We start from the raw sequence: 17915 nt of genomic DNA, 5'->3' as shown, positions 1-17915 counted from the left end.
GGGAGGGCACATAAAAAGAAATCCCCACATTTTGGCTACCTGGCACAAAAAAAATGCATTATTGCCACCAGTCGTCGAATTGTTTGTCTTTTTTATGTAGCATTCAGAACCGAACAAAAGCATGTATCTCTTTTTCCCCCTCTCTCTTTCGCTGTCGATTTGGCTGCGAGTACAGAGGTCTGCCAGGGTGGAAATGCCAACCCAGCGCCTTGGCTGGCATAAGCCCTGATCCTTACACACTGGTGGGCATATGCCAGACAGACAATTGGACTGGCATACTCTCCACTAGTGAGCCTTTTTCTACGGTCTGTTTTCTTTACCCTCGAGTTTTCTCTCAAATTCCTCCGTTGTAGCAAATCCGTTAGCGAGCATTAATTACGTTCCGATGATCATGCTATGGTCAATAGTGAACAAAAGTCATATTTTGTACTTGTCTGTGCAAAATGCAGTATAGTGTATTGTAGGTTTATTGGTATTGCAATATTTGCATTATTTATATATATATATATATATATATATATATACACACACACACACACACATTTTCTAAGAAGGGTGTACATATATGTGTATTGAAATGCATAGAGTTGGAGAGTCGAGGTACCATAAATGTAAATATTGGTAATTTATGATTTCTCTGAAATTAACTGCAGAAGAAAATGAGTGGTGGCTCGATATTGACTGACAGCCTTTTGAAATCATACCATATATCATATCATTTCATTAAAAGGAAAATAAAAAAAGTGTCTGTAAAATCAATAAGGAATATATTGTTTTACAATGCACATTTCATAATAAAGTTAAGTCATTTATATGTGGCATGGTAGGCTATTTAAATTTCAAATAGGAAATAAAAAACGTTTTATTACAAATTATTTTCAAGGAAGAGGCAGTCGAACTGAAATTGTTTTTATTTTGTAACAATAATATCACAAAACATATCCCCCGATCTGATAATATTTATTGGCATATTCAGTTAGTATTTGCTGCATACAGCTGTGTTTAATGAGGTGTGTGAGTGCGTGCGTCTGTGCGTGTGTTAGTCAGGCAGGGCCCAGGAGTTTTGGGTGGGTAACCCTGGCTCTAGTGACTGTAGTGGGGGCAGTGTGTAGGCAGGGGGAAGACCCAGCAGGAGTGGCCAGGCTGGGCATGTTGTGTGCAGTGACTGGGGGTTTCCCTTCCCTCCTCGCTGCGGGCCATGTGTGAAAGCCCCACTGTATGCTGGGAAGGAAGCCTAGCGGGCTGAGGAGAGGATAGCGGCTGGGCTGGGTTTGCCGTGGAGCGGTGCAGATCGCCACTCACCCAGTTCTTCAACCCTGGCACCAACCTCCCTTCCCTAGTCTGCTCCAGACAGGAGCTCTAGCCAGGGACTCTCTCTATGAGAGAGAGTGCACTAGCATAACAGAGAGAGAAAATGGAGAGGGAGGGGAGGCGGAGAAGTAGGCAGCGCAAAAGTTGGCTGCCAAAGCAGTTCACCCTGTCATTTTTGTATTTTGTTTTGCTTGTGCTGCATGAGCAGGGAGTTGTTCTATTTCCACTGTTTCAGAGAGCGAAAAAGAGGAGAGGAGGGGAGGAGAGAAGTCGAGGCTTCCCTTCCCACAAGGCGAGCTCTGGTTTTGTGTCGGTTGTTCCTGCCAGGGTGGCAGTACAGTCGCTCCTCATTCCCCTCCCGACGACCCCTGTTCCTGCTTATTTTCCCAGGTCACATGTATTGACTCATCTGTCCCAGAGTGACTTGTTTGTGTGCAAAGTCACCCCTTTTGTTTCAAGGAGTAAATTTGATTAGATCACCGCGGGGGAGGATGGGGTGGCGTGATCATTCCCCGTCTTGTTCCCCCTTCAGACCCCAACACCCCTCCTCAATTTCCATCTTTTTTTTTCTCAGTGTGGAGAATGGACATTTTGGGGTGGGAAATTCGGAGCGAGAGACGAGAGTGGGTATGGTCTCGGAGCGAGAGAGAGAGATCCCGCTGCTCCCTCTCAACCATGTTTTCCATGACCTCCTCGGTAGGAGAGCAGAGAGGCGGTGACTGACACTTCCTGGTCTCAGACAGCACGTCGTTCCCTGCAGTTGTAAAATGGCGGAGGTGGAATGAGGGGGCTCTAACTTGGCACTATGGGCTCGCTGCTGTTTAGGAGACTGGTGTGACGACGCCTTTGACAGGCTCTGAGCACACACACACGCACACACACACACACACACACACACACACACACACACACACACACACACACACACACACACACACACAGTACCTCGACACTGCAGCTGGAGCCTGTCAGCTGGGCCCTGGGACCACAGTGAATTACAGCTCACAGACACACACACATTCTCTCCCGGCTTTCTTCCTGTGTCACAGAAGGGCAGACCTCCCCAGTACTCACCAAGATTAGATCTCTGGCAAATGACAATCAAACTGACAACACTTTTTTTTGATTCAATACTGTACACCCTCTGACCGACGACAACTCCTGCTGTCGGGTAGAAAAAGATGACATGAGGAGAAGTTCAAGATGTCTGCGTTCTCCTCCTCTCCTCTTCCCCGGAACACAAGGGCCTGGCCACAAGCAGTGCACTATTTAGGGGACAGGGTGCAATTTGGGAGACAGACAAGCAAGAGGAGCCTGTGAAATCTCAAGTGTTTGTAGACGTTCTCCTGCTCACGATAGCTACGCTGTTAGAACCTGTCAGGGAGAATGTGTACCGTATTGGAGTGAGAATTTGTACAGTATTTGAGGGAGAATGTGTACCGTATTTGAGGGAGAATGTGTACCGTATTTGAGGGAGAATGTGTACCGTATTTGAGGGAGAATGTGTACCGTATTTGAGGGAGAATGTGTACAGCATTTGAGGGAGAATGTGTACAGTATTTGAGGGAGAATGTGTACCGTATTTGAGGGAGAATGTGTACCGTATTTGAGGGAGAATGTGTACCGTATTTGAGGGAGAATGTGTACCGTATTTGAGGGAGAATGTGTACCGTATTTGAGGGAGAATGTGTACCGTATTTGAGGGAGAATGTGTACTGTATTTGAGGGAGAATGTGTACAGTATTTTCCACGTCCCAAATGGCACCCTATTCCCAAAGCGGTGCACTACTTTTGTCGAGGGCGCAGAGCCAATTTGACAGTGGAAAGTAGGGCTGTAAAGCAGCCTCTATTGTACCTGTCCTGAGCTTTCTCCAGTTGTTAGTTGTTACCATAGCGAGAGCGAGTGTGTGTGTATAGAGTCAGACAAAGACAGGAAGTGTTTTTGAGCGAGGGGGAGGGGGGGGGTACTGAACGCTTTTTCCATCACTATGATCACTGGACATCTTGTGGGGGGGGTTGCGATTTAAAGAAAAGAGCAGTACACACAGTACATTATTTAAAGAAAAGAGCAGTACACACAGTACATTATTTAAAGAAAAGAGCAGTACACACAGTACATTATTTAAAGAAAAGAGCAGTACACACAGTACATTATTTAAAGAAAGGAGCAGTACACACAGTACATTATTTAAAGAAAAGAGCAGTACACGCAGTACATTATTTAAAGAAAAGAGCAGTACACACAGTACATTATTTAAAGAAAGGAGCAGTACACACAGTACATTATTTAAAGAAAAGAGCAGTACACGCAGTACATTATTTAAAGAAAAGAGCAGTACACACAGTACATTATTTAAAGAAAGGAGCAGTACACACAGTACATTATTTAAAGAAAGGAGCAGTACACACAGTACATTATTTAAAGAAAAGAGCAGTACACGCAGTACATTATTTAAAGAAAAGAGCAGTACACGCAGTACATTATTTAAAGAAAAGAGCAGTACACACAGTACATTATTCAAAGAAAAGAGCAGTACACACAGTACATTATTTGTATTTATTTCATTGAACCTTTATTTAACCACCTGCCATTAGCTTGTTTGCTCAAAGCGAACGATATCTCTACCTTTTTTAAGAATGCTTTATTTGAGTCTGCTTCATTATTATCTTATCTTCTCACCCACCAGTCCTCCTAGCATGTAAAACACACACACACACACACACACACACACACACTTGGCTCTCATGCACAGTTGACCCTTCCTCAATCTTTCTATTTCTCCCCATCAGGGCTAAGGGAGGTCGCGGAGCACATCAGATCCATGACAGCTTCGACTTTTCTCTCACAGTCCTGCTATTTAGAGAGAGAGGGAGAGAGACGGGGAGAGAGAAGATTAGACACAGAGAGAGAGAGAGAGAGAGTAAATTGAAAGCGGCCCCAGGGCTGTATGTTTCACCAGACCCCTAGAGAATGCTGGGATTGGACTGCTGTTTTTTTATTTTTTTGCCTTGCTGGGAAAAGGCCAAGAACTTGTCTCTCCTCCTCGGCCTCCCCCCTTTCTTTTTCCACCCTCTTCCTAGAAACGACGGCAGAATAACAGCAGAGGAGAGGAGGAAGGAGGGAGTGAGCAAGGTCCTCTCTCTCTTTCTCCCTCTATCTTCCCTCTCTCTCCCCTTCTTCATTCCACATAGCCCAGCCTACGGGGCCACAGAGTTTGACTTTTCCCACAGTTTTCCTCTGGAGCAGCAGGGAGGTCTAGTGAGCCAGCTAGGAGGGAGCGCGCTCTCTCTCTCTCTCTCTCTCTCTCTCTCTCTCTCTCTCTCTCTCTCTCTCTTCTCCTCCTCCTCCTCCTCCTCCAGGCTTCCCTCACTCCCCTTCTCTTTACCTCCTTCACTGCATTGTTCCCTTCTTTCCCGAATGAGCCCAGGGGCCTTTGTAAGCTAGTGTCCAGGAGGGCAGACCCAGAACACTGAAGCACCTATGAGGAGGTGAGGTAGATCGGGTAGATGGGAGTATAGATGAATGTGGAGAGGTAGAGATGGATCAGGTAGATGGGAGTATAGATGAATGTGGAGAGGTAGAGATGGATCGGGTAGATGGAAGTATAGATGAATGTGGAGAGGTAGAGCTAGATCGGGTAGATGGAAGTATAGATGAATGTGGAGAGGTAGAGCTGGATCAGGTAGATGGAAGTATAGATGAATGTGGAGAGGTAGAGATGGATCGGGTAGATGGGAGAATAGATGAATGTGGAGAGGTAGAGATGGATCGGGTAGATGGGAGTATAGATGAATGTGGAGAGGTAGAGATGGATCGGGTAGATGGAAGTATAGATGAATGTGGAGAGGTAGAGCTAGATCGGGTAGATGGAAGTATAGATGAATGTGGAGAGGTAGAGCTGGATCAGGTAGATGGAAGTATAGATGAATGTGGAGAGGTAGAGATGGATCGGGTAGATGGGAGAATAGATGAATGTGGAGAGGTAGAGATGGATCGGGTAGATGGGAGTATAGATGAATGTGGAGAGGTAGAGATGGATCGGGTAGATGGAAGTATAGATGAATGTGGAGAGGTAAAGATGGATCGGGTAGATGGGAGTATAGATGAATGTGGAGAGGTAGAGATGGATCGGGTAGATGGAAGTATAGATGAATGTGGAGAGGTAGATATGGATCGGGTAGATGGAAGTATAGATGAATGTGGAGAGGTAAAGATGGATCGGGTAGATGGAAGTATAGATGAATGTGGAGAGGTAGAGCTGGATCAGGTAGATGGGAGTATAGATGAATGTGGAGAGGTAGAGATGGATCGGGTAGATGGGAGTATAGATGAATGTGGAGAGGTAGAGATGGATCGGGTAGATGGGAGTATAGATGAATGTGGAGAGGTAGAGATGGATCAGGTAGATGGAAGTATAGATGAATGTGGAGAGGTAGAGATGGATCGGGTAGATGGGAGTATAGATGAATGTGGAGAGGTAGAGATGGATCGGGTAGATGGGAGTATAGATGAATGTGGAGAGGTAGAGATGGATCGGGTAGATGGGAGTATAGATGAATGTGGAGAGGTAGAGATGGATCGGGTAGATGGAAGTATAGATGAATGTGGAGAGGTAGAGATGGATCAGGTAGATGGGAGTATAGATGAATGTGGAGAGGTAGAGATGGATCGGGTAGATGGGAGTATAGATGAATGTGGAGAGGTAAAGATGGATCGGGTAGATGGGAGTATAGATGAATGTGGAGAGGTAGAGATGGATCGGGTAGATGGGAGAATAGATGAATGTGGAGAGGTAGAGCTGGATCAGGTAGATGGAAGTATAGATGAATGTGGAGAGGTAGAGATGGATCGGGTAGATGGGAGAATAGATGAATGTGGAGAGGTAGAGATGGATCGGGTAGATGGGAGTATAGATGAATGTGGAGAGGTAGAGATGGATCGGGTAGATGGAAGTATAGATGAATGTGGAGAGGTAAAGATGGATCGGGTAGATGGGAGTATAGATGAATGTGGAGAGGTAGAGATGGATCGGGTAGATGGAAGTATAGATGAATGTGGAGAGGTAGATATGGATCGGGTAGATGGAAGTATAGATGAATGTGGAGAGGTAAAGATGGATCGGGTAGATGGGAGTATAGATGAATGTGGAGAGGTAGAGATGGATCGGGTAGATGGAAGTATAGATGAATGTGGAGAGGTAGATATGGATCGGGTAGATGGAAGTATAGATGAATGTGGAGAGGTAAAGATGGATCGGGTAGATGGAAGTATAGATGAATGTGGAGAGGTAGAGCTGGATCAGGTAGATGGGAGTATAGATGAATGTGGAGAGGTAGAGATGGATCGGGTAGATGGGAGTATAGATGAATGTGGAGAGGTAGAGATGGATCGGGTAGATGGGAGTATAGATGAATGTGGAGAGGTAGAGATGGATCAGGTAGATGGAAGTATAGATGAATGTGGAGAGGTAGAGATGGATCGGGTAGATGGGAGTATAGATGAATGTGGAGAGGTAGAGATGGATCGGGTAGATGGGAGTATAGATGAATGTGGAGAGGTAGAGATGGATCGGGTAGATGGGAGTATAGATGAATGTGGAGAGGTAGAGATGGATCGGGTAGATGGAAGTATAGATGAATGTGGAGAGGTAGAGATGGATCGGGTAGATGGGAGAATAGATGAATGTGGAGAGGTAGAGATGGATCGGGTAGATGGGAGTATAGATGAATGTGGAGAGGTAGAGATGGATCAGGTAGATGGGAGTATAGATGAATGTGGAGAGGTAGAGATGGATCGGGTAGATGGGAGAATAGATGAATGTGGAGAGGTAGAGATGGATCGGGTAGATGGGAGTATAGATGAATGTGGAGAGGTAGAGATGGATCGGGTAGATGGGAGTATAGATGAATGTGGAGAGGTAGAGATGGATCGGGTAGATGGGAGTATAGATGAATGTGGAGAGGTAGAGATGGATCGGGTAGATGGAAGTATAGATGAATGTGGAGAGGTAGAGATGGATCGGGTAGATGGGAGAATAGATGAATGTGGAGAGGTAGAGATGGATCGGGTAGATGGGAGTATAGATGAATGTGGAGAGGTAGAGATGGATCAGGTAGATGGGAGTATAGATGAATGTGGAGAGGTAGAGATGGATCGGGTAGATGGGAGAATAGATGAATGTGGAGAGGTAGAGATGGATCGGGTAGATGGGAGTATAGATGAATGTGGAGAGGTAGAGATGGGTGAAGAGAGGTGGAGATGATAGATGATGACGAAGGAGAGTTGTTGAGGTGAAGACAGGCTGGAATGGAGGCAGACTGGAGAAGAGGCAGCAGAGTGCTTACGGCTTTACCAGGGCTGCAGCAGCAACTGGGACCAAACCGTGAACGACCTGAACCTACACACACCTTACTTCACTTGTGGAAACGGCAACAAATAGAATAGACAGAGGACAACTGGAGACCCCTAATGCCTATGTCCAAACCTTGCACACACACACACACATACACACACACATACACAGTTCACCAGCCCTTCACACACTCAGTAACACACAGTGGAGTGTGTTCTTTAGTGGTTTGGGAGGGGCGTTACGGCACAAACAGAACTTATTGACGTTCAGGATATTGGATAAGACGATAATTAAAGACGTTATTAGGTCTTGTACAGTATTGACAGACCAAACATTAGCCCTTGATGCCTGGGCTATGTTCAATGGGCAAGAGATGTTTTGAAAACCTTTAGAAATGGCAACGTTCTCCTGGAACTTTTCCAATTGGAAAGCTTATTTTTTTCCCTCTTTTTTTATTTTTTTGTTGCCCTACTGAACAACCCTTTTTTGTTTTTTTCCGGGGCCGGTTTTCAGGCCGACGGGAAAACAGAACCCTTTATACCCTTGTTCCTCTTCCGCACTCCGTCTCCTCCTCCAAGGTGGTCAGTGTTTTTATTTCCACACGCTCGCGCTCAAACGCCCGGGCTGTCTAGATTGAAAGGACAGTCGGGATTACACTCGTTTGTCCCCTCTTCCTCAGCCCCCCCCAAAAATAACGCGCGCACACTCGCCAGCAGAACGCAACACATGTACACACATAACACATTCAGTACAATCAAACACACGCTAGCAATCGCACACACGCACAGGAGTGGGATTGAGGCTGTGCCGTAGATGAGAAGCAGAAGGGTTCTATGTAAACACCGAGCTTATTAAATATGGAGTGACGTAAGGGAGCCTGGATGAAGGTCGAGGTTAGCCAAACACTGGACACAGGGAACGCAGACAGAAACAAACTCACCCGGGCAGGCTCTCCCTATATGCTCTCTCCTTTTTCTACTTTGCCCTGGCGCAGGCTAGATATGAGTAGCGCCTGTGTGCTGACACCGTGCACTGAAAGGACCTCAGCGTGCCTTCAGGTTTAACCCTACAGGGACCGATTTCAGAGAGACGATTGAAAATGGCCGCTTACGTTTTTTTTCACGTACTGTAGCTACTTGAAACTTCCCACGACTAATCTCCATGTTGATTGGGAACAGTGTTACAGTTGATATAACAAAACCCACATCAAGTGTCCCGGTGGTGGATTGTTCTGGAATGGCTCTCCGGTCATGTACCATTTCACTCCGAGGAAGGGAGGGTGTCAGGGTGATGGAGAGAGGAGGGAGGGATGGAGGACGAGAGGCTTACAGGAATGCCAAATTAAATCCGAAGGTTTTGGCGAATCCGCCACAACCGTTCAACAAAGCCCGGGCTGGACGCTCAACTCGGCGAGAGGGGTTGGAGAAAAAAAAAAACGAAAAAAGCTTGGGAGGGAGACGAGAGGAGACGATACTTGTGAAAACAATAAGCCAAATCCCTGTGGCTTCACCTTCCATTGATGGCGGACAGAAAAGGCCGTTTGTATTTCTAAATGAAGTTTCTGCCTCCTCTTTTATTGGCATGCGTGTTCCTGGGCTCAGTGTGCAAAAGGGCCTTTAGAAAGCAGGGTTTTAACACACAATTGGATTACAGCACGAGCACTTGGTGGGAAAGCGGGCCGGCGGGAGGGAGAGGGACCCGGGAGAGGTACAGAGGGTTTGGCGCATGCATAATGAAGTGGCCGCTGGGGCGGGCTGAGCGGGCCAGGCGGTGTTCCCCTCTCAGTCGAGGCTCAGAGGGGGAGAGGGGGGGGGGGGGTGAAGGTAAGAAAGAGACACTGGAGACTGCGAGCGAACGAGGGGGAGACTGAAGAGAGGGAGAGAACTGTGGGATGGAGGGAGGAAAAGGAGAGGGTACACAGAGGCCGAAGGAGCGAGGGAAAGAGACAAATCTGGGAGAAGACGGGGAGAGCGCAGACAGAAAGAGACTAGAGTGAAACAGAGAGAGATAGGAGAGGGAGGGACGAGACAGAGGGATGACCTGGGAATGTGTGTGTCTGAGGCAAAGAGCTGCACCAGTAGAGCAGTCAGCACACATGCAGCCGCGAGGCCGTCCCCTAACGATCTAATTAGTGTGTCAACTCGTTCACTAATTCAACTACCAGCCATCAAGACATTCCATACACACACACATGCACGCACATTCCCCCAGCTCTCCTCATCTCTCTTCCAGGCCCGAGACACCACTATATACTCCCACTCTAGTAGTAGTATACCGTACTCTACTGTAATCTGCTCTCTCCCATTGGTCTGTTTAATAGACAAGGGCCTGCTCGTAAAAGTTTACCAGTTCGGTGGTTAAGAGTGTTACTGGTCTAGCCAGGTCGTGTTAAAGACCATACAGAGAACCAACGGTATGCAGCCACAGTTAGACCATAGGTCGTATTCATTAGGTAGCAAACGGACTGAAACACGGATGGACAACCTGCGAGTGTCCAATCAGAAATGCTTGTTTTCTGTTACAAAACATTTTGCTACGGTGTGCACTAATGAACACGACCCAGGCTTTCCTCTCTCTCTCTCTCTCTCTCTCTCTCTCTCTCTTTCATGACTCCGTTGTAAAAAACGTCGGTTGCTATGGTGAAAATACAGCCTCACACAGCTCGGACCGTTAATTAGTCGTATGAAAGTTATTGGCCCGCCGTAGAAGGAGCTGTGACACTAATCCTGCAATGTATTAATGCCTCCAGTGAGGGGTGATAAATTCCATGACAGTGCATATTCATAACGGCGTAACCATAATGAACGATCTCTTATCCAGCCGTTGATCTATGGTGGCTGTAGTGCATCCTCTGTCTGGACTGGAAGGGGGTGCGTGGGGAGGGGGGGGGGGTCTTTTGGCTTTCTTTACTTTCTGTACCCCACCGGTCCCCCCCATCAAGTTCCCACCCCTTCAGGGCTCTTAGACGTAGTAGTGAAGGGTGGGAGGTGGTCAGAGCCCTATACCAGACACGGCCCCTGGCTCTAGTCCTCTCTTCCTTCCCTTCAGACGGAGGGAGAGAAAGATAAAGAGCGACTTGTTAAGGGACTTGTATAGAGGCTGTGTGAATAGGTCTTGTTTGTGTGTGTGTGGGGGGGGGGGGGGGGGGTTCGTTGTTTGTTGTTTAGTGTGTTTTTTTTTGTTGTTTTGTTTTAATCGGCCAGATTTTTCGCCCCCCCCCCCTTCTCCCAGCTCTGAGGGCCCTCAACAGGGGGTAAATGCAGATGTGAGACACAGTCTGGGTCTCACGCCTCATTTGCATATTTAATTAGCGAGGGGGAAAGGCGCGTGAGAGCGCCGGGGTAGACTAGGGTGGGGGTGGGGGGGGGGGGGGGCTGTGGACTGTGTGAAAGTGCCTCCCCCACCCACACCCAGCAGCACCCAGCCACTAGCCTCATGCCCCCGGCGAACCACCCCCACCCCACCCCTCTTTCAGCCGCCTCTGTTCGGTTGCTGGGGGGACGTTTTGTTCCGCGGGCCTCCAGATTGCCTTTGTTTTAAGCTGTTGATGCAGACCACAAACGCTGAGCAGAATGCAAACAAGTTCCCTCTAAATTGTTTACTTTGTCTTGCGAGTGGAGGGAAACCACCAGCCAAAAACCTTTCTCCTTTTTTTGTTTTGTTTTAGTATTTCAAGCAACACTTTTGACTTTCTGTCCTCCCTCCGCCGTTTCTTCCGCCTTTCGTTGCCCGTCACCCCTCTTGACGTTCCAGTCACGTATGTTCGGAACGTTTTTTTTTGTTTCCCCCGCGTCATTGGTTGCCTCGGAAATGGACCTTTTACACTCTCCCCCCGACAGATTAAAGGGGTCAATCAGCTTGTCTGGTAACACTTGCCTCTGAAAAATCTTTGTTTTTAGAGATAAACATTTGGTGTAAAACGCACTCAGCCTGATTTTTCTCGCCAGCAACAGAGCAGAAAAACATTTCGGGAGGGGAGAGAGAAAATGAAACTCTATGCCAAAAAACCATGGTCCTGGTTCGATTTTATCTCAGCCTTGTTAAGATAAGTACCTCCTCTTGCAACTATTTCACTACTCTGGCAAACATCTTGTACCTATTTCAGTAGAACACAAGCAAACTAGTTTCAGTGAATCAGCCTCCCAGCCTATGTGTAGCAGCAATACCAGGCACGTCGTCCTATCAGCCTAGCAGGCCTTGAGTCATAGCTCTCTGTCTCTCTGCTTGGCTCTCTTCAGTCCCGACTCCCAGAGTGGAGATGGGTAATATTTCTCCCACTCCCAACAATTTTATCTGCAGCCCGTCGGATCGATACAACCCAGCAGCAGCTAAATCATCCAGAGGTTATGTTCCTCTGCCATTTTTGGCAGCAGTAAAAAAATAAAAAATAAACATTAAAAGGGAAGGCGAAACATAAGGAGCAGACTTCTTCGGCACCAAGAACGGCTCTTTTTACTCGTCACTTCCCTCACCGTCGCTGTCACCGCTAACGACGCTGTTAGACGTTCTTGCGCCGGGGGCAGAAGAATTGCCCGTAAAATGTATGGGTTTTCCCTGTTTTATGAGCCATGGATGGAGTTGTTGCGGCAGGCATCGGCTTCTTAGTGTTTCTCCAGCCAGACCAATTTCCATAAGTGAGTGTTTGCCAACAGTGTGACATCCTCGCACTGGGCATTCTCTCCTGAAGCCTTATTCCCCCTTTCCTTTCCCCAACCACAAATTCCTCAACTCCTTCCCCACCTCTGACCGACACCACATCTGAAAACATGTCAGTCTAAGCCCCAGAAAAACACTCCGACACCCCACGCCACCACACCTTTCCACACAACACCCACAGACAGCGTAGTGCACTGTCAGGACAGTGAAGACGCTGACACAGGCTGGACAGCACAGTAGAGTACGATGAGACGAAGGCAGAGTCAATGTCACCGAGGAGGAGGGGCATCGACCCACCACACTAGACCAGACGAGCCAGTAGTCTACAGTAGCTTTAGCCCATGGCCTGTCAGTCAGTCAGTCTGTCTATAGCTACGGTTGCAGTCTCCTACAGTGTGGCTCAGGCTGTGCCAGTGTGCAGGGGGGGGACAGACACCCGCATCGATCGCAGAGCTTGAGACATGGGGGCTAGGGTTTCACCTGAGCACACTCATTCACACACACACACACTCACACAGAACACACCCGGCGGGTTGGGTTAACCCTCTGACTGTAGGCAATCCCCCGACCGCACTCACATGCACAGTTACAGGACTATGGTGACAAAATGCATTGAGTATTGCGACCAAAGAATCTTACCCTATCCGCATCTTTTTATGGACTCTGCGTGTTTCGCAGTCTTGTCTTACCTTGTGTATATCCATGGCATCTCCTTGTCGACGAAAAATGTACCATCTTGGCTTTTATGAAAGTTACGTAGTGAGACCCTTTGCTCCAGTCCCTTACAGTATCTCTCTCTCTCTCTCTTCTCTCTCTCTCTCTCTCTCTCTCTCTCTCTCTCTCTCTCTCTCTCTCTCTCTCTTCTCTTCTCTCTCTCTTCTCTCTCTCTCTCTAGATGGCCAGTCAGACAGTCCCAACCAGCAGAGTGAGTCTGACATCAAGGACCAGCCTGAGAACGGTAAGAGTCTAATGACAACATCGTACTCTACTATAGAACTACTGTAGTACTACTGTAGTATACTAGTACTATCATAGCACATTTGATTTATTAAGTGCTTTTTCTGCAATCGTGCTGCTAAAATGACCAGTACACAGGTGTGTGTGTGTGTGTGTGTGTGTAAGTTCACCTGTCTTCATTCCTACTCCTGCCCGTCTGTAAAATTACACCACCAACCAGTGCCTGCCGAGCCAATGCTTTGAAAATACTTCCCTCCTTGAAGTGATCACTGATCTCAACACGACTGGATTGCGCAAAGCCGTGTGGCGTGTAGAGTCCTTGCTTTGACCTACGGTATCCAATCACGTCAGAGCAGTGTTCACTTGAAGGGAGGAAGGAAGTCTTACTATTTTTTTATTGACAAAACAATGACTGAAAGGTGCAATCGGGTAATGGGACATTTTTCTTATTTTAAGTCTCAAATGGGAAGGTCCATGCCACATAAGTACACTTCTATTCACATTCCCTTAACCTTCCTGTACGATTTTAAACTACAGTACTTTCTGCCAGTTGGATTTTTTAAATTATCCGTGCCAAAAATTGTCTGGACGCTGTCGGGGAGAAAGAGTTGATTTATTTTTTCACCGCCCCCCCTCCCGCGCCGAAATCACACAGACACACACACACGGACATGTGTTTTGCCTTCGCTAAGCAGTGTGGTTGTGGCCCAGCCAGCCCTCTTCTCCTGGGCTGCTCGGACCTGGCGATTTACAACACGCTCACACCCCGTGTGAACATCTAGCACCTTAAAGCCAAGGGGGAGACGGGAGGCCATTACCTAGCCATGAGGAGAGTGTGTGTTTGGGGAGGGGGTGTCGACCATCTCTCTCATAACTGTCTAGTGTTGTTTTTATAACCATATCTTAAGATTGTCCCTGCCAACACCCCGTTGCCTTATAACAAATGTCTTTCCCACTCCCCAGATAGCTGGGAGTGGTACTTAGTATAGGGAGAGGGACCTATTTGCGCGTGACACCGTCCCGCCCTGTGTTTGTGTTTGGGACTTTTTATAGCAATTAACACAGACAGACAGATGAGGAGCTTGTTTATTCCCCCCCCCCTCCCTCTCTCCTCCTCTCCCCCCTCCCTCTCACCTCCCCTCCTCCTCTCACCCCCGGCCCATATGTAGCTGATGTCATCCGCTCATCTGCTCGCTCTCTCTCTCTCTCTCTCTCTCTCTCTCTCTCTCTCTCTCTCTCTCTCTCTTTCTCTCTCTTTTCCCTCCCCTGTGGATGAACTGAAGGTCGCTCCATCTTGCATGTGCCTCTCTTGCGGATATCCAACATCACCTCCCATAATGCCTGTGTGATATTTTAGTTTTATTTATTTGATTTAATGTTTTCTTTTTTTGGGAGGGAGCCAAAGTCCATCTGCTGGCTGGCTGTAGCGCCGGGTTGAGATGAGTTGTGCATGTGTGGGTACTCAGCAGAGGGAATAATCCCTCCCACGCACACACACACACACACACACACTTCCTAAAAGTCACCTCAGCCTAACAGACAGGTCATCTCAACCGCTCAATCATGTACCAGATAATAGTTGATGTCTCAACCTAACATACAGCTCACACTATGTCTCAACCTAACCTACAGCTCACACTATGTCTCAACCTAACATACAGCTCACACTATGTCTCAACCTAACCTACAGCTCACACTATGTCTCAACCTAACCTACAGCTCACACACAGTCTCAACCTAACAAACAGCTCACACTATATCTCAACCTAACATACAGCTCACACTATGTCTCAACCTAACATACAGCTCACACTATGTCTCAACCTAACCTACAGCTCACACTATGTCTCAACCTAACCTACAGCTCACACTATGTCTCAACCTAACCTACAGCTCACACACAGTCTCAACCTAACAAACAGCTCACACTATGTCTCAACCTAACATACAGCTCACACTATGTCTCAACCTAACATACAGCTCACACTATGTCTCAACCTAACATACAGCTCACACTATGTCTCAACCTAACCTACAGCTCACACTATGTCTCAACCTAACCTACAGCTCACACTATGTCTCAACCTAACCTACAGCTCACACTATGTCTCAACCTAACCTACAGCTCACACACAGTCTCAACCTAACAAACAGCTCACACTATGTCTCAACCTAACCTACAGCTCATACTGTCTCAACCTAACCTACAGCTCATACTGTCTCAACCTAACCTACAGCTCACACACAGTCTCAACCTAACATACAGCTCACCCTATGTCTCAACCTAACCTACAGCTCACACACAGTCTCAACCTAACAAACAGCTCACACTATGTCTCAACCTAACATACAGCTCACACTATGTCTCAACCTAACCTACAGCACACATTATGTCTCAACCTAATCTACAGTTTATTTCTCTCCCAGAGACCAACCACCTTGCCCAACCCATTTAGAATAAACACTAAACCTTGTCACACAGTCCCCACCCCCCACACACACACACACCTAGCCCCTACCACCTACACTCGGTAGATCAATTCGACCCAACACTAGTGTGACATAGAAAATGCCACAGGGTGCCTCCTAAAAGTAAACGCTGAATGGCTGTTGCTCCGCATCGCTCCAGTTTCAGTCGGTGTACTAGGCTCTGCATAGGCAGAGTAACTATACCGTCAGCTTTGGCCCACTAACTTAGACATATCCTGCACTTGACCCTGGCGGTTAGAATACAGAGGCTGTGGTTTCAACAATGCTGACTCCACACACACTTTACTACCTCTCCCCTCTTCCCCTCCTCACCCACCTCCTCACCCAGCGCTCTGATGCGACGTTGCCTCGTCTCGCCCCCCCCCCCCCCCCCCCCCCCCCGCCTCTGTCGTCAGCACAGGAAAACACACTGTGTGACTGTGAGGGGAAAGTGTGTGTGTGTGTTCAAATATGTGTTTGCAAATGTTTGTGTGTCTGCGCAAGTGTGTGACTGAGAAAGTGTGTGTGTGTGTGTGTGTGTGGCCTTTCCTGGTTAACCTTGACCCGTGGGTCCGGGTGCTACGTGCTGTTTGACAAAGCTTGACTGGTGTCTTTCGAGGACAAGAGGCTTGTTGTACAATCCACAGGCCATGAGATAAGACCAGAGGATATCCTCGCCTTTACACCCTCTACTGCTGCACACATATGAAACAATACACACACACACACGTTTTAGAAACAATACACACACACAGGTTTTTAGAAACAATACACACACACACACGTTTTAGAAACAATACACACACACACGTTTTAGCAGCAACACACACACACACATTTTAGCAGCAACACACACACACATTTTAGCAGCAACACACACACACGTTTTAGCAGCAACACACACACACACATTTTAGAAACAATACACACACACACGTTTTAGAAACAATACACACACACACACGTTTTAGCAGCAACACACACACACACATTTTAGAAACAATACACACACACACGTTTTAGAAACAATACACACACACACATTTTAGCAGCAACACACACACACACATTTTTAGAAACAATACACACACACACAGGTTTTAGAAACAATACACACACACACGTTTTAGAAACAATACACACACACACACAGGTTTTAGAAACAATACACACACACACGTTTTAGAAACAATACACACACACACGTTTTAGCAGCAACACACACACACGTTTTAGAAACAATACACACACACACATTTTAGCAGCAACACACACACACACATTTTAGAAACAATACACACACACACACGTTTTAGCAGCAACACACACACACGTTTTAGAAACAATACACACACACGTTTTAGCAGCAACACACACACACACACGTTTTAGAAACAATACACACACACACGTTTTAGAAACAATACACACACACACGTTTTAGAAACAATACACACACACACGTTTTAGAAACAATACACACACACGTTTTAGAAACAATACACACACACACACGTTTTAGAAACAATACACACACACACGTTTTAGAAACAATACACACACACGTTTTAGCAGCAACACACACACACACGTTTTAGCAGCAACACACACACACACGTTTTAGTAACAACACACACACACACACACGTTTTAGCAGCAACACACACACACGTTTTAGCAGCCACAAACACACGTTTTAGCCACAATACACACACACACACGTTTTAGCAGCAACACAAACACACACACACATTTTTGAAACAACTCACACACACGTTTTAGCAACAATACCCACACACGTTTTGGAAACAATGTACACACGTTTTAGCAATAATACACACACACACACACACACATTTTAGCAACAGAAAAGCACTTGTTGATATGTCAAAAGTTTTATCTGACTTGTCAGTGTTTGTTAGGGACACGTTTTCTCTCCCCTAACTCAGTTGAACTTGGGCCTCAACCTTTTTTCCTCCCTCCCACGCTGTTGAGCTGAGTTTTTTTGGTCTCTCTCGCCAGTCGGAGGGGAGGTTAGCTCTCCCAGCTCTTATGAAAGCCGAACCTCTGGCTCGTCCTACCCTCCTCTCTTTCTCTTATTTCTCCCTCTTTTCCCCCTTCTCCCTCTTCTGCCCTCTCTCTAACTCTCTTTCTCAGCCCCCCCCCCCC

General features: G+C 47.0%; 1 protein-coding gene across 30 annotated transcripts in view; it reads left to right on the top strand.

Moving 5' to 3' along the window:
• The window catches only part of nfia (nuclear factor I/A), a 180370-nt gene that overhangs the window by 111306 nt on the left and 51149 nt on the right, over positions 1-17915 (top strand). For all 30 annotated transcript variants that reach the window (XM_090235294.1, XM_090235283.1, XM_036977884.2 and 27 more), the window contains exon 3: positions 13216-13278. In XM_090235294.1, the coding sequence (XP_090091420.1) occupies positions 13216-13278 (63 nt within the window). The remainder of the gene's footprint in view (positions 1-13215; positions 13279-17915) is intronic.

Source organism: Oncorhynchus mykiss, chromosome 5, assembly GCF_057628025.1.
Source record: "Oncorhynchus mykiss isolate SJ-2025 chromosome 5, ASM5762802v1, whole genome shotgun sequence".
Taxonomy (NCBI): Eukaryota; Metazoa; Chordata; class Actinopteri; order Salmoniformes; family Salmonidae; genus Oncorhynchus; species Oncorhynchus mykiss.
This window is presented reverse-complemented; position numbering and strand designations above follow the sequence as displayed.